At 42.6% G+C, this 27988-nt stretch overlaps 1 protein-coding gene across 1 annotated transcript in view; it reads left to right on the top strand.

Annotated features, from left to right (window-relative positions):
* The window catches only part of LOC126417056 (dipeptidase 1-like), a 644900-nt gene extending 617814 nt beyond the window's left edge, over positions 1-27086 (top strand). The window contains exons 13-14 of the mRNA XM_050084949.1: positions 10643-10781; positions 26231-27086. Coding sequence (XP_049940906.1) covers positions 10643-10781; positions 26231-26332 — 241 coding nt within the window. The 3' untranslated portion in view covers positions 26333-27086. The remainder of the gene's footprint in view (positions 1-10642; positions 10782-26230) is intronic.
* Positions 27087-27988: the final 902 nt, after the last annotated feature.

The raw sequence follows: 27988 nt of genomic DNA, 5'->3' as shown, positions 1-27988 counted from the left end.
ACATAAAGCAAGGCAAATTTACGAGAGGGCAAAGCTATAAATATTTAGAAAGATGAAAGCTTATACAAGCACAGCTGAAGGCAAACCGACATTCATATAGAAGCGAGTGCTCACTTCTTATCGACACCTTAGTGTGGCGCTCTTCTGGTGGATCCAAGTCTGCTATAGAAATTTACTAAAAGAAAAGTCTGCCAAAGTTTTGCATTCCTTGCTGCGACAAGGCAAAGCAATCTTTCAGAGCTGAAAAGCGAGACCAAAAACTAACAGCTCTCCTCTCGCCAAGTAACAACGCGCCACGCGGTCAGTCTAACTCACCCTTCTTCGACTGGAGCACAGCTGTGGACGCTTCCCCTACCGGCGGCAGACTGCCTCCCTTTTTCATCTCCAGCCTCCTCCACGCTCCGTGTGGCCCGGGAAATCCAAGGATGCCATTTCCGCCACCAACCTATCCCAGGTGGATTTCTCACCACTAGCGCAAGTCTCTTTGCGTACTTGACCACTACGAGAGTTGGCTATTCTGTACAATTGCTGCTGAATCTGTATCACTATCGCAGACTTTCTGCAGCAGACTACGCCACCGTCGAGCAGCGTGACACACAACCACATTCATTCAATCACACCACTATGAGAGTTATGACAAAAGATAAACAAGGAAAAGAAGGAGAAGTGCTAGTGAAAATGGGCTACCGGACTAATGAAAGGTGGCTACAGGACCCTTTCAACGTATAAACGTTGTATGTGCCAAGAGAAAGGCGTGTATGAAGTTATGTTGGCAAACATGTACATTAAGCGCCATTTTTCGTTTGTTTCCTATTCGTCAAGAGGCGCTCGGATGCAGAAACGTTGTAAGCATGGAGCAGGAACGTTGTGTGACGTCAAGTCAGAGCATGTGCGAAGATATAAATAGGGGCCCGAAACGAAAAATTAAGTATAGTGAATGGAAGAGGAATGCGAAGAAACACAAACGGAATTCGGGGCAACCATGTTTGGCCAACAATAGCAAACAAGTACCTGGGAAAATCACTGCTGAACAGGTGGGTGCATAACGTTGTATGCCAATCTAACACAATATTCCTGTGAAATGGGAGATTCCATACAATTATTCGCAAACATTATATTGTAATGCGCTGTCATAGCCTTTATCCTTGACGTTAATGTAGATAACTCTACTGATCATTACGTCGTGCTCCCTTTATAGATTGTTACCTGCAAATGCAGATACCAGTGTAAAGCACTACAAATGGAGGACAATAGAGAGCTGCTTCAAGAACTTTGCGATTTAGACTATAATTCACAAACCAGACATTTGGCTTCGTCGTGCATTGAAATAGTAGACATCAATTGTAGGGAGACTGAGGAGACCATTTGGCGCAGACACTGCACATTCAAGAACTTTTTAAGAAGAGGAGCATAAAAAAATCAGGTATGTCAAAAAACGTTGTGCACGGTATATAGGATTACAGCTAGACGTGTACAAATGCTCCAATGGAAGATGAAATGTGCCGTTAAACGACAGAAAGGGTAAGCATGTGAATCGTCCAAATAAGCTGCAGGACAGCTTGAAGGACGTGATAAGAAACCACATTGAGAAGCTACCAAAACAAGAAAACCAAACTTTGCCGACTGTTTAAAGAAGATAATCCGACAGCACAGTGCAGTGAAAGAGCTTTCAGAGATATTTTCAGGGGACAATATAATTTTCGCTTCAGAGTAACACGTTCGTATTCATGTGGGTATTGTGACAGACTTTTCCTGTAGCTAGTTAACAGTAAAAATGAAACAGAGAGAAAGAAAATCGACGAAGAAAGCAAACTGCACCATTTACATGCGGAAGCAGCGTATTCAATGCTGGAGAAACATACAGCAATAGCTAAAGCAAACGAAACCTATGTTGTGATATGCATAGACCTCCAACACATGCTGTATTGTCCTCCCCATACCAATTATGCGGTTTTCTATCAGCGTTAGCTATCAACCTACAATCAGGCAATACATAACGTTGGTGACAATAGGGTGTGGATGTGTGTATGGCCTGAAACTGTTACTAAGCGGGGATCAGCGGAAATTACTTCGTGCTTTCTGAAGGACGTAAAATCTACATTTTCAGTACTAAAACCGTGTGAAGAAAGAACTTAAGTGGTCCGATCGATGTACAGGACAGAACAATAACTGGAAAACTATTGTTTTGTGTCAATATCTTCTGAACATGAAGTATTTCACCTCTGTGGAGCAAAAGTTTCTTATCACAGGAGACAGCTTTCTGCCTTGTGACAGGGATTTCGCATTAATTGAGAGAAATAATAAGAACTACTCTGTGTATGAACCATTTGAATTGGTTCAGGTAACAGCTACTGCACGATCAAACCACTCGTTTCTGGTTTGTTACATGGAGCAGGACCATTTTATTTATTTAAGCGGTATTGAAAAGCACGTCCGCAAAGATCAAAAATGCAAAATAACGGATAATGCTTGGATGAAGATATCTTCAGGCTCCTCAACAGTACTTCAGTGCCGCAAGAGCCATAACTACTTCCAGCCTTGGTACTCAGCAAACTTAGCAAAACGCTCCAGTGGTGAATATAGTATTATGGTTCCGCCGGTGGTGTTTAGCTTGAATGACCTACCTACACTTTATGGTGAGCCATTGCCTGTATCTGCGGAAAAGAAAGACAATCTGCTAGACATGTGTAGATGTATTCCTAAAAAATACCGAGAGTTTTATGAGAACCTAAAGATAAAGTAAAGTGACAGTGTCATGGTCGGTCAAGCAAAATGTACGCAGTGTCATGGTCGGTCAAGCAAAACGTACGTTTCCAACAATATGTCTTGTGTGCCATGAATAATCGTGTTACGCAGTGGGAACTATTAATAATGATTCGTTTAAATTGCGTGTGCAGTATCGATTCTGTTTCGTTACATTCTTGTGAAATGAAAATGTGAACGTTTATCATTGCGAACTCTTCTTTTGTAACAATATTTCCACCTTCAGTCAAATACCCAGAAGTTCCGACATTGTATAATGCAAATGTTATTTACTCCTAATCAGAATAATACCAACAAACAGTATTAGAGGTTAAATAATATCAGTGGTATAAAAGTTGTAATCCACAAAAGTGTGCTACTCGCGTTAGAGTTACAACGTTTTTGCATGGATGCTGGACGAAAATCTGTAATATCTTGCTTTTCAGGTCACGTACTGCCACAACTTGTACACATTAATCAGTAATGGACTCATTTCAAGAGATTGTGAATTTCATTTCTGCCGTTCGTAAACCTGTTGCATACGTAATGGTTTTTCGCGCCTCCTGTACAATTTGTATTTTGAGGGTTACAACGTTTTTGCCGGCAGATATTCAATTGATGTCTGTCGCGCTAAGCGGACAGCAACAGGCAGATAACTTATCGATAACACTGTTTATTGCAGTAACAGAAATTTGTAAGGAGTAACAACATTCTCCAAATTGAGAGTTTTACAACACGTAATGTCAAAAAGTGGATATGAATCACTATTGATTTTAAAGTTCCAATTTGAAAATGATTTTCAGTAACCTATGGGTCTACAGGGGGTGGACTACAATATGAAAAAACCAAAAGAGTGACACTTCACCATTTCTTATAGGGGCAGGAAAACCGGTGGCACTCAAAGCAGTTTCCACTGGTATTGGAATGGATAAATACACGTCCTGTATGGTTTCCAAGGGGATCTTCAACCATTCGTCCTGTAAAATAGTGAAAATTTCAGGCAAAGATAGTGGATCAATGATGCTATATGATCCCCAGAGGCCTTTTCAGGTCTCAAACATCTGTGATGTATATATGCGGACTGATGCGACGAATGAAACTTTATATCAAGGGCAAGAACCCAGGTCTCTTGCTCACTAGGCAGATGCGTTAAGCACAACGCCACCCTGACACAGTGGCTTCGCGCTAGTGCACAGACCACCCTAGCACATCTCCCTCCTCAATCCAACTTCCCACTCACACCTCAGCCTACGTGGTGTTCCCCATAAACTTGAACAACATGCCAGAGTCGCTCCAACTGTGTTAGAATACCACCTCAGCATCTAAAGAAATGAGGTATCTTGCCTGAAACCCAGGTATGGGTACTTTAATTAAATGAAACTGTATGATTCCCGAGAACTTTTCAAGCCTCGAACATCTGTTATGTATATATGCACTCAGCAGCGACGAATGAAAAATCAGGGAGGTATGCTGGCATACGAAGTGTGGTAATGCAAAGCCACTGTTACACGCTTTTGTAGTAATTAGTGGATGTCCTACTGAGCAGCAGACCAGGGTTCGAATTCCGGCCTTGGTACAAATTTTCATTCGTCTCTCGAGTTTGCATATAAACATGCAAATAGGTGTTCGTTCTTTCCGCAAGCTATACGAGATTGTAATAATTGAGAATTGTAAAGGTGGTTCGACGAACCCTCTGCCAGGCACTTAAATGTTGTTTGCAAGATATTCATGTAGATGTGGATCATAGATGTTTGAGACTTCAAAAGTTCAGTGGAAGAATGTAGCTTTTTATATTTTTTACTGCTCAAAAGAAGATATTAATGTTTTCCAAGCTGGTAACATTAAACTCGTTGTTATTAAACTACTGTGTGTAGTGTCTGTTTGTGTGTCCATGAAGTACAAAATTCTGTGCGGCGTCGACGAACCCCACAACCTACGTAATTTCGCTCACGTAGACAAGTTACTGTCGTGGTTGAGAAGCAGCTGCCGACTCCGACGGTTGCCTATAAAATATAAGAGAAAGAAAATGTCTATATGATCTTATCGAACTGCAACACTGCCATTAGCATGTGGTCATTCGATGATTGTCTGCTACTGAAATGAGTTCCTTTTAGCAGAGAAAACTTTGTCTATGCTTTTTTATTATACTGAAGCAGGCTCTACAGCAAACATTGACCACCAAATATTCGAAGTCCTATACAAGCGGGTAGTACATAATAGTTCATCACAGAATCCTTTGATCAAAATTAAATATGCGCAGTTACCTTTGAAAAGCAGCAGAATGTATTATGGTCGTTACTAAACACCACATTAACATTACATATCGCTTGTGAATCTCATAAAATATAAATTATACAATATGGCAGCTAACAATGACTGTTTCATTGCACACACTTCCTACACCTCCTCTCGTTATCCTGTCTCGTAACAAAGTCGCCCTAGATTCCAAATTTCTTACTTTTCTTCGATCGCCATGGAAAAATGTATCAGAAGACGTTGGTGGCAGATGGGGCAATGTCAGACCACTATGCTTATTGCAGCCGCTATATCGCTGAAGCAGGTGATTATTAAGACACCCTACTAGATCCAGGCACCAGTCCGGTAGCTCTCGGTTCTGCCGAAAAATGAAATTTCCAGCAGATTCTCGTAATTGTGCAGTAATTGCTAGTGGTCGAGCGGGCCAGCTAAACGCACCAGAGAGATCCCTGTGGCCAATCAAATGAAGCTGCAACTTACAGCTGGTTCTAAGAGATCATAAAGATTCACGAGTAAGTTAAAGTCCATCCCAAGGTTCTATTTTTATTCTTGCAGATGATGTAGTCTTGCGAATTGGAATTAACATTTTTAAACACCCTACATTTCTGATAAACGTGCTTACTAGAGACCAAACACGACGACGACTTTTCTTTTTTAGTTGGTATTTCACACTCCTCGTCCCATACTGTCGTTAGGCTGGCTATCAGCAGTACAGAATTACGCTCCTCATCCAAAAGCTATAAAAACACAAATATACACAAAAATAATTAATAATTGGAAACTGTACATATGTTTTATAGTCTATAAGAGGATAATATTGTTGCAGTAGCAACGGTGACGTTCTTTTACAAACAAACTCTGCACTTTCACTAAAAAGCTGAAGGACTTACCCTGGAAAACAGGGAAAAGAATTAAGAAGAAGAATATGTGTTATGCAGGTTGAGGAGTGATGGTATAAATGCAAAGGTTCGTGGGGCAATATCCGTGCAGACGAAGTTAGGTGTTGGGAGTGGATAGTGGGAAGAAAGTGACGAAGAGTCTGGTCCACGGCTGTAATAGCAAAGCGAGAATGGGTGGGGAAAGATGGAAGGAGAAAGGGCGGGTCCTGATATGGAGTGAGATGGATGAGATAGTTAGAGTTGTTTACTTTCTGTGTCATCAGTCTTCTGAGTGCTTTGATCTAGCCAGCCGCGAATTCGTCGCCTGTGCCAACGTCTTCATCACCGATTAGCACTTGCAACCCACGTCCCCAATTATTTGGTGGATGTATTCCAGTCTTTGTCTATCTCCACGATTTTTGCCATCTATAGCTCCCTCTAGTACCACGGAAGTCATTCCCTCATGACTTAACAGATGTCTGATAATCCTGTCCCTCCTTCTTGTCAGTGTTTACCACATCTTCTTTTCCTCTCCGATTCCGCGCAGAACCTCCTCATTCCATACCATATCAGTCCACCGAAATTTCAACATTCGTCTGTAGCATAATAGTCGATGTTGTTGTTGTTGTGGTCTTCAATCCTGAGACTGGTTTGATGCAGCTCTCCATACTACTCTATCCTGTGCAAGCTTCTTCATCTCCCAGTATCTACGGCAACCTACATCCTCCTGAATCTGTTTAGTGTATTCATCTCTTGGTATCCCTCTACGATTTTTACCCTCCACGCTGCCCTCCAGTACTAAATTTGTGATCCCTTGATGTCTCAGAACATGTCCTACCAACCGATCCCTTCTTCTGGTCAAGTTGTGCCACAAATTCCTCTTATCCTCAATTCTATTCAATACCTCCTCACGATCTACCCATCTAATCATCAGCATTTTTCTGTAGCACCACATTTCGAAAGCTTCTATTCTCTTCTTGTCTAAACTATTCATCGTCCACGTTTCACTTCCATACATGGCTACACTCCATACAAATACTTTCAGAAACGACTTCCTGACACTTAAATCTATACTCGATGTTAACAAATTTCTCTTCTTCAGAAACGCTTTCCTTGCCATTGCCGGTCTACATTTTATATCCTCTCTACTTCGACCATCATCAGTTATTTTGCTCCCCAAATAGCAAAACTCCTTTACTACTTTGAATGTCTCATTTCCTAATCTAATTCCCTCGGCATCACCCGACTTAATTCGACTACAATCCATTATCCTTGTTTTGCTTTGGTTGATGTTCATCTTATACCCTCCTTTCAAGACACTGTCCATTCCGTTCAACTGCTCTTCCAAGTCCTTTGCTGTCTCTGACAGAATTACAATGTCATCGGCGAACCTCAAAGTCTTTATTTCTTCTCCATGGATTTTAATACCACTTTTGTTTCCTTTACTGCTTTTCAATATACATATTGAATAACATCGGGGAGAGGCTACATCCCTGTCTCACACCCTTCCCAACCGCTGCTTCCCTTTCATGCCCCTCGACTCTTACAACTGCCATCTGGTTTCTGTACAAATTGTAAATAGCCGTTCGCTCCCTGTATTTTACCCCTGCCACCTTCAGAATTTGAAAGAGAATATCCCAGTCAACATTGTCAAAAGCTTTCTCTAAGTGTACAAATGCTAGAAACGTAGGTTTGCCTTTCCTTAATCTTTCTTCTAAGATAAGTTGTACGGTCAGTATTGCCTCACGTGTTCCCACATTTCTACGGAATCCAAACTGATCTTCTCCGAGGTCAGCTTTAACCAGTTTTTCCATTCGTCTGTAATAATAATAATGTCAGATTAATAGGGGAGCAATTTTCGTTTTCTGGGGAAGAAGACGGTTGAAGTGGCGTTGGGATATGATAGGTAGTAGGGACGGTGGGCACGTTTTGGTACAGGTGTCAGCACACTAACATTAGTGATAGGAGGGTAAACAATGGGATCATCCTAACATGGTTTGCGGATAATGTAAGATACGTGGTGGTGTTCGCTGTGGATTAGAAGTGCTGGGAAATTGATGAGACTGTACAGAATCCGTGTGGGAGAGGGGAGACGTATGGACAAAGTACAGTAAAACGCAGTGCTTGGCACTCTAGTGTTTAGATGGAATGGTAGACCTGGATTGAGTGGATATCCAGGCAACATAGGCACAGGACAGCACAGTGGAGTAAGTGGATAGTTCACTATCGCTAAGTTCGGGCTGTAAATAATAGGCTTTCTGTTGCGTGGTTAGTGGGCGTTTTTGGTTGCCAGCTGTGCGCCCATAAGGCACCGGCTGATACTTTACGGGAATTTATTGGTCTGTGGGTAAAATCTGGTGCTTCATACCACGAGTAACCTACCAAGTACCTCTTGAATCCGTACCACGCTGAATCGCTGTTGACTTTCGTACCCAAGGTGCACCTACACGCCATTATGCAGGTGTTCATTATGTTTTGGCTTATCAGTATCTATGAGTACCGAATACGTAAGTTAATTAACAGTGGCGATAGGAGAAAGTTAAGAGTAATATTCGGATTTGACGTCTAGTCAAATGGTTATTGGAGCCCAACATATGATATCAAACGTCACAGTGGTTTGTGCGTAAAATAGTGGTTGTACCCAATCACATGCTTACAGGCCATTTTTATAATCTTCTTCTGCCACTCGAGGTTACGCCTAAGCCCTGTTCCAATGTCATCATCTCGTCCTCGGTCTTCCCACACTTCTCTTGCTCTATTGTTTTCCTAATCCATTGCTAGTTTGCAAAGTCTTTGTGGTGACATGTGAAGTATATGTTCCCTCCATTTTCCATTGTATTGGATTGCCTTTTGGGTCGGTGGTTGGATCCTAATTCTTCCCTCATTACTTCGTTTGTAAATTTGTCTTTCGTAGTAGAGCCCTTCACAGATCTTAAAAATTTCGTTGCTGATGATTCTAGCTGCGGTAAATTTATATTTATCGGTATCCAACTTTCTGCGCCATACAGTACAGTAGGAACTGCCATGGACTTATAAAATTTCGGTTGTACCTCTTTCCTTGTTTTACCTTTAAGTTTTATTGTTATTGTGGAACATATACACTGTTAAGTGTTAGTTTTTTTCCTGTTTATTCATCTCACGATCATATGATATGTCACATCCTACATACTTAAAATGGGTTACCTGTTCTACTGGTTTATTATTGAGGACTAATTTCGTTCGTTCTGGGTGAATATATAAAATGGCCAAAGTGAAGTTCTATTTCTATATATAGAGGAAGTCTGTAGCTTGTACTTAGCCCATTTAGTTTTGTAAAACGCAATTTGTAATATACACACTTTTTGCGACTTGTATCAGATGTTTTGTGATTCCTCTCTTTTCCTCTGCTGCTCATAACTTCTCTTTGTGAATTCTGTCTGCCGGCCGGAGTGGCCATGCAGTTCTAGGCGCTACAGTCTGGAACCGCGAGACCGCTACGGTCGCAGGTTCGCATCCTGCCTCGGGCATGGATGTGTGTGATGTCCTTAGGTTAGTTAGGTTTAAGTAGATCTGAGTTCTAGGGGACTGATGACTTCAGTAGTTAAGTCCCATAGTGCTCAGAGCCATCTGAGCCATTTTTTTGTGAATTCTGTCAGACGCTTTTTCGTAATCCACGACGCTAGTTGAGTTTCCATATAAAATTCTCGCCTCTCTTCAATTATCTCTTTCAGTTGCAAAAACATCACCTATGTATGAGCTTGCTTTCTAAATCCTGCCTGTTCTTCCATTAATATTACTTCCGATATAATTCACAATCTTTCGTTTCCTATTATAATTGAAATAGATTTTGAAAGCACTACTCAGAATAATTATGCCTCTATGGTTACAAGTATTACTTCATTCGCCTTTCTTATATACTGAAATGACATTTGCTATTTTCTATTCCTCCGGCATCTCATATTTTGCGCAGCACATGTCAAAGAGATGTAACATTCTTAATTATAACATAATTCTTCCTCGTTTAATCAATACAGCGTTTATTCCATATATTCCCCATGATTTTCGGTTTTATTTTTAATTTGTCTTTAATTCCGCCGGTCCAGTATAGTCTGATCAAAAAAATTGCTCTGAGCGCTATGGGACTCAACTTCTGAGGTCATCAGTCCCCTAGAACTTAGAACTACGTAAACCTAACTAACCTAAGGACATCACACATATCCATGCCCGAGGCAGGATTCGAATCTGCGACCGTAGCGGCCTCGCGGTTCCAGACTGCAGCGCCTAGAACCGCACGGCCACTCCAGCCGGCCTACTCTAATCCCTGCACTTGTTCTTCATCTGCTTCTTTGATTTATTGATTGTACCAGAGTTCTTCACAATGTGTATTTCAATTAAATGGTTATATTACATTGAGGTTTACAATATGTCCTTCTCCTTTGCTCAGGTATTTCATTAATTTGAATGCTATTTCTTGTATCCCATTGGTATCAAGTTCTACTCTGCTTACTTCTAGTATTGTCTAGTATTGGCCAATACTGTCTACTGTACGTATATGGGACCCTTTCTTAAGCACTCTGTTTGCAGTGCAGTATATGATAATAATTATAATTATAATAATTATTATTATAAACAGCTGATTGCTGTGTATATGTAAATGTCAGCACCCTTCAGGTGTAAGAGAGAACCCAATCGTGCTTAGTGGAAAGGATGCATAAATTAATTAGAAACGTAATAATGTTCCGACAGAGTGGTACAGCCGAAGAACTGCTACTGTTCACTACTTGCAGGACGCCCCTGGGTCTGGAGGACGTGTCGCGCTATCCCTTCCTGCTGGCGGAGCTGCACAGGAGTCGAGGCTGGACCATGGAGCAGCTGCAGAAGCTGGCTGGCAGGAACATCCTCAGGGTCCTTAGGGGAGTTGAGAAGGTGAGACCTCGACTATCACATTTTCCTGTCTTCCCATTTTTCTATAACTCACTTCTAATTTTCTATTTTATGTTAATCCAAGGCCGACCGCTGTGGCCGAGTGGTTCTATGCGCTTCAGTCCGGAACCGCGCAGCTGCTACGGTCTCGGATTCGAATCCTGCCTCGGGCATTGATGTGTGTGATGTCCTTAGGTTAGTTAGGTTTAAGTAGTTCTGAGTTCTAGGGGACTGATGACCTCAGATGTTAAGTCCCATACTGCTCAGAGCCATTTGAACCATTTTGTTAATCCAACACTACGAGGGTCGTTCAGTAAGTGATGGTACACTTTTTTTTCTCATCCAGTTTGGGTTGGGAGAATGCAGAATTTGTTGTGTGACATCGTGGAATATTTCTGATTCAGCCACTGTAGTTTCATCGGGTTCTATTATGTGGCAGTACTATAAATAGCATTCAAAGTTGCGTTAATAGCAGAGGTGCGTTCCAAACAGAGAGCTTTCACTGAGCTATTCTTGGCGGAAAACCGGAGCCTCGTATATACCCACAGTCACTTGCAGAATATTTGAGACATCTCAGTCAAAAAAATGACGGCGAGTCATTGGGCGAGGCGTCTTTCATAATCTCAACAAGATCGCGCAAACCTGTCTGACCTTGCGCGTGCCGACTGTAGACAGATGTCACTCCTGCAATGTTCGACGAAGAGAAGTTCAAAGTCGCACCCTGAGCCGATAAAGTCCTGGCGACGATCTACTCGACCTCTGAAAGAGCTATTCTGTTTCATCTTCTCAATCATGGTGCAACGACCAACTCCGAAGTGTTTTATGGTACACTCAGGAAATTGAAAAAAGACCTCAGTGTGTTGGTTGCCACAAAAGTGCAAACGAACTTCTCCTTCTCCACGACAACGCAAGGCATCACACAAATCTGCGCACCCGAGAGGAGCTCACAAAACTTCACTGGACTGTCCTCATCCACCCAATAGGCCAGATCTCGCAACTTCCAACTTCCATCTGTTTCGCTCGTGGGAAGTAGCAGTGTGTGGATAAATGGGAGTTCACTGACGGAGCAACACGTCGGCTCCGACTTCGACCGTAGAGTGATACCACGTGGTTACACAGCCCCCCTTTACACAGCCCCCCTCCCGTGAAGGTGGCATAAAGCAGTCGCTTTGAACAGAGATTATGTTGAAAAATTAGGTTTTGTAGCCAAAAGAGCAGGGAATAATTTGGTACATTGGAGTACTGATTAAATCCAATCCACTTTCAGGCAATGTGTTGCATCACTTATTGATCTTCCTTCATAGTTCATATTTTTTACCTTATTTTTCTCTTTCCTCAGACTACATTTTTCTTGGAAACCCCTAATTCTGATATTTTGCTTCTATAGTCACGCACAATAAATGTTATCAAGTTGCTATATAGCAGTACTCCATCTAATCGATAATACTGGCTCTATTCTGTCAGGTACATACGTAAGAAAACAAAAATAAACACATTTCCACGAAAACGATTCTACTGCAGTCACTAGTGTAGTCATTTAGGATAACACATTGTTTATCGACTAGTTTGTCCTCCTCATAACTACGGACACATTTTAATGCCGCTAGGCATAATCCTCATCAGACTGTCCAGATACGCCTGTAGGATATTGTCTCAATCTTCCACCGCTACCTGTATAATGCCCTGGTGTAACACGACGTTTCAAACCGCTCGTTTTACCATAGTCCATGCAACTGACATCGGGAGGATATACAGGCTACTCCGTCTGACTGATTCAGTGCTCCACTAACAAGGGAACCTCCCCATCGCACCCCCCTCAGATTTTGTTATCTACATCTACATCATCTATATCTATACTCCGCGAGCCACCTTACGGTGTGTGGCGGAGGGTACTTATTGTACCACTATCTGATCCCCCCTTCCCTGTTCCATTCACGAATTGTGCGTGGGAAGAACGACTGCTTGTAAGTCTCCGTATTTGCTCTAATTTCTCGGATCTTTTCGTTGTGATCATTACGCGAGATATATGTGGGCGGTAGTAATATGTTACCCATCTCTTCCCGGAATGTGCTCTCTCGTAATTTCGATAATAAACCTCTCCGTATTGCGTAACGCCTTTCTTGAAGTGTCCGCCACTGGAGCTTGTTCAGCATCTCCGTAACGCTCTCGCGCTGACTAAATGTCCCCATGACGAATCGCGCTGCTTTTCGCTGGATCATGTCTATCTCTTCTATTAATCCAACCTGGTAAGGGTCCCATACTGATGAGCAATACTCAAGAATCGGACGAACAAGCGTTTTGTAAGCTACTTCTTTCGTCGATGAGTCACATTTTCTTAGAATTCTTCCTATGAATCTCAACCTGGCGCCTGCTTTTCCCACTATTTGTTTTATGTGATCATTCCACTTCAGATCGCTCCGGATAGTAACTCCTAAGTATTTTACGGTCGTTACCGCTTCCAATGATTTACCACCTATGGCATAATCGTACTGGAATGGATTTCTGCCCCTATGTATGCGCATTATATTACATTTATCTACGTTTAGGGAAAGCTGCCAGCTGTCGCACCATGCATTAATCCTCTGCAGGTCCTCCTGGAGTACGTACGAGTCTTCTGATGTTGCTACTTTCTTGTAGACAACCGTGTCATCTGCAAATAGCCTCACGGAGCTACCGATGTTGTCAACTAAGTCATTTATGTATATTGTAAACAATAAAGGTCCTATCACGCTTCCCTGCGGTACTCCCGAAATTACCTCTACATCTGCAGATTTTGAACCGTTAAGAATGACATGTTGTGTTCTTTCTTCTAGGAAATCCTGAATCCAATCACAAACCTGGTCCGATATTCCGTAAGCTCGTATTTTTTTCACTAAACGTAAGTGCGGAACCGTATCAAATGCCTTCCTGAAGTCCAGGAATACGGCATCAATCTGCTCGCCAGTGTCTACGGCACTGTGAATTTCTTGGGCAAATAGGGCGAGCTGAGTTTCACATGATCTCTGTTTGCGAAATCCATGTTGGTTATGATGAAGGAGATTTGTATTATCTAAGAACGTCATAATACGAGAACACAAAACATGTTCCATTATTCTACAACAGATTGACGTAAGGGAAATAGGCCTATAATTATTCGCATCTGATTTATGACCCTTCTTGAAAATGGGAACGACCTGCGCTTTCTTCCAGTCGCTAGGTACTTTACGTTCTTCCAGCGATCTACGATAAATTGCTGATAGAATGGGGGCAAGTTCTTTAGCATAATCACTGTAGGATCTTAAGGGTATCTCGTCTGGTCCGGATGCTTTTCCGCTACTAAGTGATAGCAGTTGTTTTTCAATTCCGATATCGTTTATTTCAATATTTTCCATTTTGGCGTCCGTGCGACGGCTGAAGTCAGGGACCGTGTTACGATTTTCCGCAGTGAAACAGTTTCGGAACACTGAATTCAGTATTTCTGCCTTTCTTCGGTCGTCCTCTGTTTCGGTTCCATCGTGGTCAACGAGTGACTGAATAGGGGATTTAGATCCGCTTACCGATTTTACATATGACCAAAACTTTTTAGGGTTCTTGTTTAGATTGTTTGCCAATGTTTTATGTTCGAATTCGTTGAATGCTTCTCTCATTGCTCTCTTTACGCTCTTTTTCGCTTCGTTCAGCTTTTCCTTATCAGCTATGATTCGACTACTCTTAAACCTATGATGAAGCTTTCTTTGTTTCCGTAGTACCTTTCGTACATGATTGTTATACCACGGTGGATCTTTCCCCTCGCTTTGGACCTTAGTCGGTACGAACTTATCTAAGGCGTACTGGACGATGTTTCTGAATTTTTTCCATTTTTGTTCCACATCCTCTTCCTCAGAAATGAACGTTTGATGGTGGTCACTCAGATATTCTGCGATTTGTGCCCTATCACTCTTGTTAAGCAAATATATTTTCCTTCCTTTCTTGGCATTTCTTATTACACTTGTAGTCATTGATGCAACCACTGACTTATGATCACTGATACCCTCTTCTACATTCACGGAGTCGAAAAGTTCCGGTCTATTTGTTGCTATGAGGTCTAAAACGTTAGCTTCACGAGTTGGTTCTCTAACTATCTGCTCGAAGTAATTCTCGGACAAGGCAGTCAGGATAATGTCACAAGAGTCTCTGTCCCTGGCTCCAGTTCTGATTGTGTGACTATCCCAATCTATACCTGGTAGATTGAAGTCTCCCCCTATTACAATAGTATGATCACGAAACTTCTTCACGACGTTCTGCAGGTTCTCTCTGAGGCGCTCAACTACTACGATTGCTGATGCAGGTGGTCTATAGAAGCATCCGACTATCATATCTGACCCACCTTTGATACTTAACTTAACCCAGATTATTTCACATTCGCATTCGCTAATAACTTCACTGGATATTATTGAATTCTTTACTGCTATAAATACTCCTCCACCATTGGCGTTTATCCTATCCTTGCGGTATATATTCCATTCTTTGTCTAGGATTTCGTTACTGTTCACTTCCGGTTTTAACCAACTTTCCGTTCCTAATACTATATGCGCACTATTTCCTTCAATAAGAGATACTAATTCAGGAACCTTGCCCTGGATACTCCTGCAGTTTACCAATATTACGTTAACTTTTCCTGTTTTTGGTCTCTGAGGACGGACATTCTTTATCAACGATGATAATGTCCTCTCTGGTAAGCCGTCAGGTATTTTATCGTTTCGCCCAAGGGGGGGTCCCTCTAACCTAAAAAACCCCCGTGTGCACGCCACACGTACTCTGCTACCCTAGTAGCTGCTTCCGGTGTGTAGTGCACAGTGGATAGGCCTTGAAAAACTGAACACAGATCAATCGAGAAAACAGGAAGAAGTTGTGTGGAACTATGAAAAAAATAGGCGAAATACACAAACTGAGTAGTCCATGCGCAAGATAGGCAACATCAAGGAGAACATGAACTAAAGAGCGCCGTGGTCCCGTGGTTAGCGTGAGCAATTGCGGAATGAGAGGTCCTTGGTTCAAGTCTTCTCTGGAGTGAAAAGTTTAATTTTTTATTTTCACACAATTATCAAAGTCCAGGCACTCATAATCAACTTCGCTCTCTAAAGTTCCAGGACATGTTCAGATTTGCTTGAACATATGCAGGATTTGACGGTCTACACAAGGAAAAATTTGAAAACGTTAAAAACATATGTTTTGACAGAGCAGAGGGAAAACTGTGCGACTGTAAACTTTTGCATTCATTTGTTGCAGTTTGTGTGACAAACTCTTATGTTTTCATCACTTTTTTTGGAGTGATTACCACATCCACAAGAAAACCTAAATCGGGCAAGGTAGAAGAGTCTTTTTACCCATTCGCCAAGTGTACAAGTTAGATGGGTCGACAACATATTCCTGTCATGTGACGCACAAGCCGTCACCAGTGTCGTATACAATATATCAGACGTGTTTTCCTGTGGAGGAATCGGTTGACCTATGACCTTGCGGTGAAATGTTTTCGGTTCCCATTGTAGAGGCACGTCCTTTTGTTCACTAACCGCACGGTTTTGCCGTGCGGTCGCAAAATACGGACAATAAACTTATTACAGTGAAGAGAGACGCTAATGAACGAACGGACAGATAATAACTTTGGGAAAATAAAAAAGTAAATTTTTCACAAGAGGGAAGACTTGAACCAAGGACCTTTCGTTCGTCAGCTGCTCATGCTAACCACGGGACCTCGGCGCACCTACGCTCCCACTATCCTTGATGTTGCCTATGTTGCACATGGACTGATGAGTGTACATTTCGCTTATTTCATTCATAGTTCCACACAACTTCTTCCTGTTTTCTCGACTGAATTGTGTTCGGTCTTTCAAGGCCTATCACCTTTGCCAACTTATAACAAAATCTGAGGGGGGTGCGATGGGGAGGTTCCCTTGTAAGAAGCCGTTTACAAGACTTTTACGATGGGGGAGTGAACTGTCGTCCATCAGTATAAATCCCGCTCCAATATATTCACCAAATGAAGTCACAATGCGCGCAAGTATGTCATCCCGATACGCAACATCAGTCATGCGCCTATGTATTGGCACAGGGGTTTATGGTTCAAATGGCTCTGAGCACTATGGGACTTAACATCTATGGTCATCAGTCCCCTAGAACTTAGAACTACTTAAACCTAACTAACCTAAGGACAGCACACAACACCCAGCCATCATGAGGCAGAGAAAACCCCTGACCTCGCCGGGAATCGAACCCGGGAACAGGGGTTTAATGCAGCCGCAAAAACGTTACTTAAGTGCCTTGATAAGAGTGGGGCTCTACAATACAGTTAGGGTGTAAACGTTGTCCACGTTATCTCTACACACAAATGTCAGTATTGTCAGAGTGGAGACTCATAAGGGTCTCACCATTAAATAACGTTGCGTCACACTGCTGCCTATTCCACAAAGACTCGTTTCGTTCCCATGCTATACAAGTCCCTCTCCGATCCCGGTTTAGGGAAAGCACCCTGAGAGGTCCTCTGGCACTTAATGCCTGGTCATGGAGTCTATACCATTAAAACCTGCACTCCTGTATCTATTTAGAACTGCCGCCGTAGACGTGTAGCAATGTTCAGCGTTTCTGCCTGCTATTAGATGCAGCTTTCGGTCCTGCACACCTGCTATATGCCTTCTGCCGCCATTACTGCGACGATTCTCAGCCGATCCTGTCGCTAGAAACTTGTTTCAGATTCCAGAGATATCAATCTGACTCACAGCGACATTCGCTGCAAACATCCAGCTGACTCATTCGCCGCTCAACTGGAGTGACTATGTGGAGCCTCTGATCATACGTCCTTGTTCTTCGAACCATCCTGAAGCAACACAACTTTCAAAAAATATGTTTCAAGTGGCTCTAAGCACTATGGGGCTTAACATTTGAGGTCATCAGTCCCCTACACTTAGAACAACTTAAACTTAACCAACCTACGGACATCACACACATCCGTGCCCGAGGCAGGATTCGAACCTGCGACCGTAGCTGCCGCGTGGTTCCGCACTGAAGTGCCTAGAACACAACTTTCGTAAACACATACTGCACAAGAACTGCCATGTTTACAGGCAATACGGATACTACAGGCTGCATATACGGCCTCCTCACAGTAGAAAGGTGGACTTTTTCTGCTGTAATAGCATCACAAACAGATCAATATATTGATATCATAACGTAATTCTTGACCAAAAAGATCAACATTAAAGTTCGACAATATGTAACATTTATTTTGACCACTGTAGATACATCTCTTTCTGCAGGCTCTTCACGTTTTGTGTTGGGTATTTTTAATTTTTTTTTTTTTTTTGTCTACTACGATTCATTTGTCCTCAGTTCCTTTTCAGAATTACTAACGGTTTCTTTCGTTAGTCTAACTGAATGCAAAAGCTTCCAAAAGTATAAAAGCTTTCTTCCCTGTTATTACTGTTGTACTCCAGTTTACTGCATGTTGTATCCACGGACAGTAACGGAGGTTGTTTACTGCATTCTGCAAGTAGTTAGTAGTAGCAAAGAGCCTGCAGTAAAAGCTAAGGGTTTCACAGTAGCGAAGGTGAACAGGTGCTCGCAGCTCTTTAGGTACGAATGTTAAGGGCCATTTACACTGGATACTTTTCACTAGTTTCGACCCATACTACCACCACTCAAAATAAGGAATACTTTTTTTTAACACCCTGTATATATTTTATTCTACCAGTACTCTACTGACCGCGAGAAATCTCGACGTTCAACCATTTGTGTAAAGGACGTACTTAAGAGCGTTGAACCCTCAGTTCTGAACGAGATTCAGCTTCTGCCGTATTTCAAAATGAGAGCGTGATAAGTCTCGCGCCATTCGAGGCACATTTTGAACACAGACCAGGTAAACAATGTAGAGCACTCTAATTGAAAAGTATCCAAAAAGTATCCAAACCAAGACACTCCTTTGTTTGAGAAAGTTAATCACTACAATACTTTATGATAGTTCGTAACGATGGATTTGCTCACATGCCAGGCAGAAGACATCAGACGAATGGCATGACAAAGGGAACCACTCCTAACGACATCGGCGGAGGTCTGCTCTGTTATACGACGACTCGGCAGCTACTGAGCCCTGGGACTAAGCAGTATAACAGATGACCGGCTGAGCAAGATGCCGCACAAACCTCTGGTGTTGAAAATCCGTATTTTTAACAGTTGCTATCTGCTAGGATACTTCCAGTCCGACTGGAAGATGACTCGCATAGTATCACTAATAAAGCCGGGTAAGGATCATCGCCAACCGCAAAACCATCGGCCCGTCAGCCTCCTGCCAACACCCTTAAACGTACTGGGACGGATCATTCTCCGACGACTTTGCCCAGCAATCACCGAAGGGGATATGACATGACTAGGCAAGTTTGCGTTCCAGTCACGTTTGTCGATCGAACTCCTGCTCATCTAGGTTACCCAGTATGAAGTACGTAATATGACCCACGGGGACTATACAACGGCGGCCTTTCTCATTGACGAAAAGGCCGGCATACAGCACAAATATTATTAACAGCTATCTTCAAAGTAATCACCGCTTTGTTCCAACTGATGGTCAGTGGTCCAGCATTCAGCGACTACCAGACTCACTGTTCTGTCCCGATTCTATTGCCGTTACTTCCACAAGTCGTCCTTGCACAATTCTCAGATGATAAGAGATCCTTACCAGCAGCCACAGAGTCCAGAGTCGATGCAGCGATACGGTACCTCCAACGTCCGCTAACACTTCTTGAATTATGGAAAGCAGAGATTCGCGTTACCCTGAATTCAGAGAAGACTCACCCCATTATGATCATTAACGGCAGGCCTGAACTCACAGATCATCTCATATTGCACAACGTCGCACTCCCCTGGCAAATACCTCCCCTCTAAGGAGCACCTTCAGTGAAAACGCCACAACACCATGCACCGGTTTCATCGGTTATATCCACTGCTATCAACATCTGAACGTGAGGAAGAAAGTACACCTCCACCGAGCAACGATTCTGCCGTCACTCATATATGGATGCTCCTTCTGGCGAATCATCAGTAACAGCATTCTCAAGCCGCCGCAGGTCTGACAAAACCCTTACAAAACCGATGCCTCCAGTAAATCCTTTGAGCATCTACATGGGCAAGCGTAGAGCATCTCCATCAGAAGCTGCACCTGGACAGCACTAGGGAAGTAATCGCGTCATCCACGCACAAAAAACTCGCTACCATTTTAAGCACCAAAGCCCATTATGAGATTTGTTGATTACGACTGGTCTATTGCCCCTGGGAGTGGCACCGCATCAGAGATCCCCGCGCCTTCATCGAGGCTTCCCAATGACATAATAAAGTAATGTATGTTTATTAACAAAAATAGGAGAAAAAGCAATGTAACGTTGTGTGACAGAAATGTAAAGTCATCTGGCACAGACTGCAATATTAAACAAAATGTATTACAATAACCAACACCTTAGGAGGGTCAAAGCACCTAATGCTTATTACCCTTCTCACCCGGAAATAAACAGAAAATTACACCTTCACCCTTTGCACCTAAGAAGTCCAACTACGAGGTGGTTGCGCTTCCGTGAAATTAAACAAAAAAAAAAAAAAAAGAAAGGGAAAAAATTATAGGGTAAGGAAAAGTAAGCTGTTCACAAAAGTGCGTGACGTCCTCAGCATCCCGGACATACAGCACAAAGATTATTAACAGCTATCTTCAAGCATTAATTAAATTAATTTTGTTTACAACATAGAGGTCGCCATGTTCAAAGCTTACTGATGTGGACGGCTTCCTCCAAAACATGGCTTGCACTTACCTCAAGGAAAATGCAAAAATATTGTGCGCTTCAATCTTCGTGGTAACTGGGAGTATTATGTCAACCCAGAAGATACGCAGCAGTCTCCGGAAGTAATTCGATCTCTAGGAGTCCATTACGAACCATAATTCAAACCCACGAGGACCGTGGTACGCAAAGCAGATGGGCAACGGAACGTCTGGAATATAACCTTGATCGTTTTTTTGTTGACAAGTGCAAGATTTCTTGTGACGCCTGAAGATCGTCATAGAACACACTTTGGTATTCATTGTTAGATGGTACTTTAACGTACCTGCACTCTGCGGTGTATGTAAGGTTTTTATTGGGACACGTGTACGTAAAGCTCCGCTGTTAATGGAGACGAGGTATCGAATCCAAAGATCAATGTTCAATGATAGAAATCATGTAGTTACAAGCTGATCGCTATCACACGAGTGCTTATTAATACATACTACAACGATGTAAATGTAGAAAAGAAATAAAACAAAATAAAATAAAAAGGACTACATTAATGTTTCCGTATAGTTTGCCATAATTGTGAATGACAGAATTTATATCAAAATAATATAAACTGAAGAATAAAACGGTCACCAGCTCCAAAACGACAAAGGTTAAATGTGATAAATGATTGTAAATATATTGAAATTGCATAAAGATAGTGCTGGAAAGACAATGCAGCAACGGGAGAAAATGAACACATACTAACCAACATGTAACAGACACGTGTAACATGAACACAAAAGACGTTCAGTTAGAAGTCAGTGGTGTTAGTTACCATAATTATCGTTAATAATAATGAATGGCTAGCAACCGTTTACGGAAAACTGAATTGTGTTACTTAACTCACGATAATGCTGTCCAATAGAAAATATGCTGGGTCGTGACACAAACTGTTTCTCATTCTTTACTATTACTTTGCAAATCATAGCGTTTTAGGTTAATGCAGTAACGACTTTTTTAAGTAATAATATTACGCAAACGTGGGTACATAATATTACTTACATAATACAACAAATTTCTAAAACTGCTTTTATTATCAGAAAACCAGCATACTTTTGTCATTTAATATGATTCTCTTTTAAATCACTTCTAGTTTAAACTGTCTCCGGTAGTAGTGAAATACTCGTATTATTCGAACCACTATTGTTACTATTGCTTCCGAACACAGTAAACAATTGATTGATAGTCAACTGCAAATTTACTAGATTTATCTATTTTCGACCTTTTTTTTCCTTCTGACTTTCTTGGAAATTATGGTGAAAGGACATGCCGCTGCTGATGGTTAACGACTCTGGTCAACGAACAAGTTTGTTCTTTGCCTAGTTACACTATAATGTTCCAGAACGTTACTAAGATGCTGGAATGCTTATTACGCAACTACAGAAGTACTATATCGATCTTACTTTGCGAGGCGATGTTTTTGGTGCTATGTAGTGCTTATTATAAGACACGTTACTGGCAACAGGCTCCTCTTGATTAGTGATCAGCTTAAATACTTTTGGGCCACGCAGTATTCTTCAATACTTCGAAAATCGTCTTGCGACCATATACAGGGTGTTCCAAAAAGGACTTTACATCTTTAAAAATTCATATAAATTTATTAACAGAAGATGTACAGCTGGGTTTAGTGGTTTTTGTATGGAAACACACAAACTTTTTTTACTTTAAGCTAAAGATGTTGTATGTGGCTTCCGTTGGTTATCCTGCACACATTCAATCGGAAGTCAATTTATTCCCAATCTTGCTGTAGCATTACAGTGTAAATTGCTCAGTGGCGGCGAAAATCTTGCTCTAAGTTCGGGTAGAGAAGCCAGTACAGAAGGTACAAACATGATAACTTTGATGAACCCCGTTTAAAAAATGGAGTGGTATCAGGTCTGGGGAACGTGGGGTCCATGCAATTCACGCATCACCGCCAATCCGTTGGCCTGGAAGGCGGTCACTGAGATAATCCTGGACTTCAGCCAGGTAGCGGGGTGGTGCGCCATCTTGCGTGATGTAAACATTTCGTTCTTGATCATCCACATCGATCTGTGCTATCAAAAATTAACATATCCAGGTACACTATCCCGTTGATGGTTCTCTCACGGAAAAAAGGCCCCGTTCTCTTCGTTCTTGCTCAATGCCCAAGAAACGTTCACTTTACGGCTATCAGGAACAAGTTGCAATGTTTGACGTGAATTTTTATTGCCCCAAATCCTACAGTTATGTATGTTACCCTTGCCACTTAAGTGAAAAGTCGACCCGTCAGAAAAGATGTTCAAATGCTGAAATGTGTTGCATTCCTAAGGGACCAAACTGCTGAGGTCATCGGTCCCCAGACTTACACACTACTTAAAGTAACTTATGCTAAGAACAACACATACACCCATGCCCGAGGGAGGACTCAAACCTCCGGCGGAAGGGGCCGCGTAATCCGTGACATGGCGCCTCAAAGCGAGCAAAACACTCCACAGGAAAGATGATTTGATCCAAGAAATTTTCATCCTAGTGTAATAGATTTAACATATCCGCACAGAAGTTCTAGCGAGCCATTTTCTCGGTATCTTTTATTGCTTGTAGGATCGTCAATCTGTACGGTTTCAAATGCAAACGGTTTCTCAACACACGCCAAAGAGTCCTATGTGATATCTATAGTTCGAGAGATGCACGCCGGATCGATATCGTAGGGCTATTAGCAGAACGTTATCTCACTTGCTCAACGACGTCGTCGGATGTGCTGGGACGACGTGATGATTTCCGATGTCCTTCTGAGCATCCTGTTTCTACAAAACATTTATGCAGTTCATAAATTGTAGGCCTACTAGGAGGATCTTTAGCGTACTTGGTACAGAAATTATGCTGAATTGTTGTCGCCGACTTCGACTCTTCAAACCAAAACACTCTCAAGTCCACTGAACGCAGCCATCTTTAACGCAACTGCTGCTAGCACTCATTACGGTGTGATTCAGCACTAGCGAACTGCGCGAGACAAAACGTGATGTATTTCCCTACAAACTGAGGATACAATCACCTCTGTAGGTACTATGAGTTAATTTATATGAATTTTCAGAGTTGTAAAGTCCTTTTTGAAACACTCTGTAATGTACCTACACACTTGCTCGCCAACGTATAATTTCCCAAGGGCACGTATTAAAACACATTAGACCCAACTGCAGTATTTACGCCCCAACACATGTCTGTTCCACATCACAGATGTTTCGCAACTACTTCTCTACCTTCACCTCTATGACTGCGCGCAATCGCGCCAACGATGTTTTGTTACACGAAAGATATTCTCTGTACTTTATACACTCCTGGAAATGGAAAAAAGAACACATTGACACCGGTGTGTCATACCCACCATACTTGCTCCGGACACTGCGAGAGGGCTGTACAAGCAATGATCACACGCACGGCACAGCGGACACACCAGGAACCGCGGTGTTGGCCGTCGAATGGCGCTAGCTGCGCAGCATTTGTGCACCGCCGCCGTCAGTGTCAGCCAGTTTGCCGTGGCATACGGAGTTCCATCGCAGTCTTTAACACTGGTAGCATGCTGCGACAGCGTGGACGTGAACCGTATGTGCAGTTGACGGACTTTGAGCGAGGGCGTATAGTGGGCATGCGGGAGGCCGGGTGGACGTACCGCCGAATTGCTCAACACGTGGGGCGTGAGGTCTCCACAGTACATCGATGTTGTCGCCAGTGGTCGGCGGAAGGTGCACGTGCCCGTCGACCTGGGACCGGACCGCAGCGACGCACGGATGCACGCCAAGACCGTAGGATCCTACGCAGTGCCATAGGGGACCGCACCGCCACTTCCCAGCAAATTAGGGACACTGTTGCTCCTGGGGTATCGGTGAGGACCATTCGCAACCGTCTCCATGAAGCTGGGCTACGGTCCCGCACACCGTTAGGCCGTCTTCCGCTCACGCCCCAACATCGTGCAGCCCGCCTCCAGTGGTGTCGCGACAGGCGTGAATGGAGGGACGAATGGAGACGTGTCGTCTTCAGCGATGAGAGTCGCTTCTGCCTTGGTGCCAATGATGGTTGTATGCGTGTTTGGCGCCGTGCAGGTGAGCGCCACAATCAGGACTGCATACGACCGAGGCACACAGGGCCAACACCCGGCATCATGGTGTGGGGAGCGATCTCCTACACTGGCCGTACACCATTGGTGATCGTCGAGGGGACACTGAATAGTGCACGGTACATCCAAACCGTCATCGAACCCATCGTTCTACCATTCCTAGACCGGCAAGGGAACTTGCTGTTCCAACAGGACAATGCACGTCCGCATGTATCCCATGCCACCCAACGTGCTCTAGAAGGTGTAAGTCAACTACCATGGCCAGCAAGATCTCCGGATCTGTCCCCCATTGAGCATGTTTGGGACTGGATGAAGCGTCGTCTCACGCGGTCTGCACGTCCAGCACGAACGCTGGTCCAACTGAGGCGCCAGGTGGAAACGGCATGGCAAGCCGTTCCACAGGACTACATCCAGCATCTCTACAATCGTCTCCATGGGAGAATAGCAGCCTGCATTGCTGCGAAAGGTGGATATACACTGTACTAGTGCCGACATTGTGCATGCTCTGTTGCCTGTGTCTATGTGCCTGTGGTTCTGTCAGTGTGATCATGTGATGTATCTGACCCCAGGAATGTGTCAATAAAGTTTCCCCTTCCTGGGACAATGAATTCACGGTGTTCTTATTTCAGTTTCCAGGAGTGTATAATAACAACGTCCCTGATATGACCAGCGAGTTTACCGTAGTGATGTGACATAAATAATTCTTATCTATCCTATCAACATACATTACTTTCTCACAAACACTAATTAATGCCAAAATTTCTTAATACATAAAATGGTTAAAAATTCGAGAACCTAAGTAATTGAAAAATACGTGAGGCACTGAGTTATAGTGCTACAATACCATTTCAAAAATTCAAAATTACGTCCATCTCAGTGGTCAGGTGCCGTATCGTGTAGGTTTCCACATTCTGTTTGACGATGGTACTGGACATAGCTATGAGATCTTGGCGTGTTTCCGTCGTTGGTGAATGACAGGAGTTGTTATTATTGGTAGTGCGAAACTTGTCTTTAAAAAGGCATCCAATTCGCGATCTGTGGAGCTTAGTCAGTTTCTAACGGGACGCTCTCAGTGAAATAATCGTATGGCACTTGCCGACAGACACTGTCTTGGGTAGTTCGGCCACCTGATACATGTACTTCGGCGAGCTGCACGTCAGTGAAGATGAGAGGAAATGATAACGCACAGAAAATCTCCCACCTGGTCGGGAACAGAATCCGTAATTCTGGGATCTACAGGTAGCGATGCTAACCTTTAAACCCCTGAAAGTAATGCCTGCTTTGGCTAGGATTAAGGATTTCCGTGTTTCCCCTGAACCGCTTACGGCTTATGCTGGGACGGATATTTCTTTGAGTCAGTTTCCACATAAAGTATTTAATGCCACTCCGCAGTCACCTCAGTATAGGTCTACGGAATGCACAATGTAATTAAATCTAGTCTCTCAGAATCGAATAAGGTGTGTGTTTCTAATAGGTTACTCTATTTCAAGGTGGCGTCACATGTATTTGCAATTACAGCTTCCTAGAGTTTTCAACGTATCGCGATTGATACAGAGACCGAACACCTTATGTTGCAGGTAAAGGAAGAAATGCGACTCCTGGCCATTGAACCATACGAGGACGTGGTTCCCCCAGCGGAACTCGAGGGCAAGGACGCAGCTGGCTGTCTCGGTAGGTGAGGATCGGGAGCAGTCCATCACCAGGAGACTCCGCACGCTCCTCCAAGTTAACGCCCAGAGGAACAGCCTCTGTGTGCATCGACCAGACTGCAGTGGGCTACTGTCCTCTGAAGCGGGAGTTTCAGTACTCAACGAGCTCGACTGTTGTAGAAGTCAGCAACTTCACCGTCGAGTTCTACCAACAGTTTTAATACCTATTGTGGAGGGCTACTGTGCAACAACTTGCAAACTTTTTCTGGACAGTTCAGGCAGCACAATGTTCTGATTGTTTTTCCATGCTCACAAAAGTGAATTAGTCTTCCCTTCATTCATGATAGCAGATACTGATAATCCGTTCATCGATTTATTAATTTCCTCACAGAGTTTACGAACAGCAGAACACTCCGACCGTGGATGTGCTCGTTTCGGGATTATACTTCCGCATTTAATGAACAGCAGTTTCCACGCTCAATTGTCTTGTTACTACTTCGAGTGGAGTGTGAAACGACTGATATCTACGAAGAAGTGATAGAAGTGCCACTTCAGGAACATCAGGACGCAAGTGACTGTTTCGACTGAAGCAAAATAATGTCAGCAAACAGAATCTGAACGAACAAATAACGGTAGATAAGCGCGACTAAAACACTTACTGTGCAAAAATCAGAGTTGTCTATATTTATTCCGTTTTGTTACATGTTGTAGAATGCATAAAATTTTATGTTGGACCAAAGCTATTGGAAAAGTACTAACCAGCGTATACGCATAAAGAAATGTACAGAAGCATATACATCATATCAATAAAAAGGAAATGTTTCCTTTATTCTCCTTCCTTACCTCGCTAAAACACTTCACAACATTTTCGTACGCTAATTTCTAGCATATGCTGGTACAGATTATTTGCCTAAAAGTTTCAAGCACAATGAATGAACATAAATTCGTATTATCCTCCTAGCAGCTGTTGTACTCTTAAATATTTCAATATTTTGTTATGTTGAGAGCTTGCTGTAACAATTCTTTTTAATATGCGCTAAACCTATTGGTATAAGATATAAAATTTTCGCAAAATAAGTGTATAAAATTTACGAACTGATCTGATTTGTTTTAATATACTTTTGCGGGAAATATTTCTCAAGTAAAATTTGTGTGTATTGTTTACGTTGAAGTCTGAGTAATGTTTAGTAATCCATTGGGTTTACCAGTCTGACACAAGTAATTACGAAGTTTCTTCTGAAATTCAGGTACAAACACTTTACCTTTACACTAATATAACAAATTCTGTTAAATACATATATTACGTAGTTATTAATGCATTATACCGTAGTGGGCTACAATATAGTGTATGAAACATTATCCCCAGCACAGTACAGAAACCAGACGGCAATTATAAGTGGAATAGCATGAAAAGAACACAGTAGTTGAGAAGAAAATGAAACGGTGTTGTAGCATTTCCATGTTGCTCAGTCGGGAACCTAGAGCAAGCAGTAAAAGGAACGAAACAAATTCGGAAAGCTAATAATAACCCAGGGCGACGAAATATAAACTTTGAAATTCAATGATAACCATTTAATTGTTTGAAAACTGTAAGAAGATTTGGATGATGAGTTTAATGGATGGATAGTGTCTCGAAAAAGATTACAAGAAGAATACTTACATACAGGGTGTGTCAAAAGGTACAGT

The sequence above is a fragment of the Schistocerca serialis genome, chromosome 8 (assembly GCF_023864345.2).
Source record: "Schistocerca serialis cubense isolate TAMUIC-IGC-003099 chromosome 8, iqSchSeri2.2, whole genome shotgun sequence".
Classification (NCBI taxonomy): domain Eukaryota; kingdom Metazoa; phylum Arthropoda; class Insecta; order Orthoptera; family Acrididae; genus Schistocerca; species Schistocerca serialis.
This window is presented reverse-complemented; position numbering and strand designations above follow the sequence as displayed.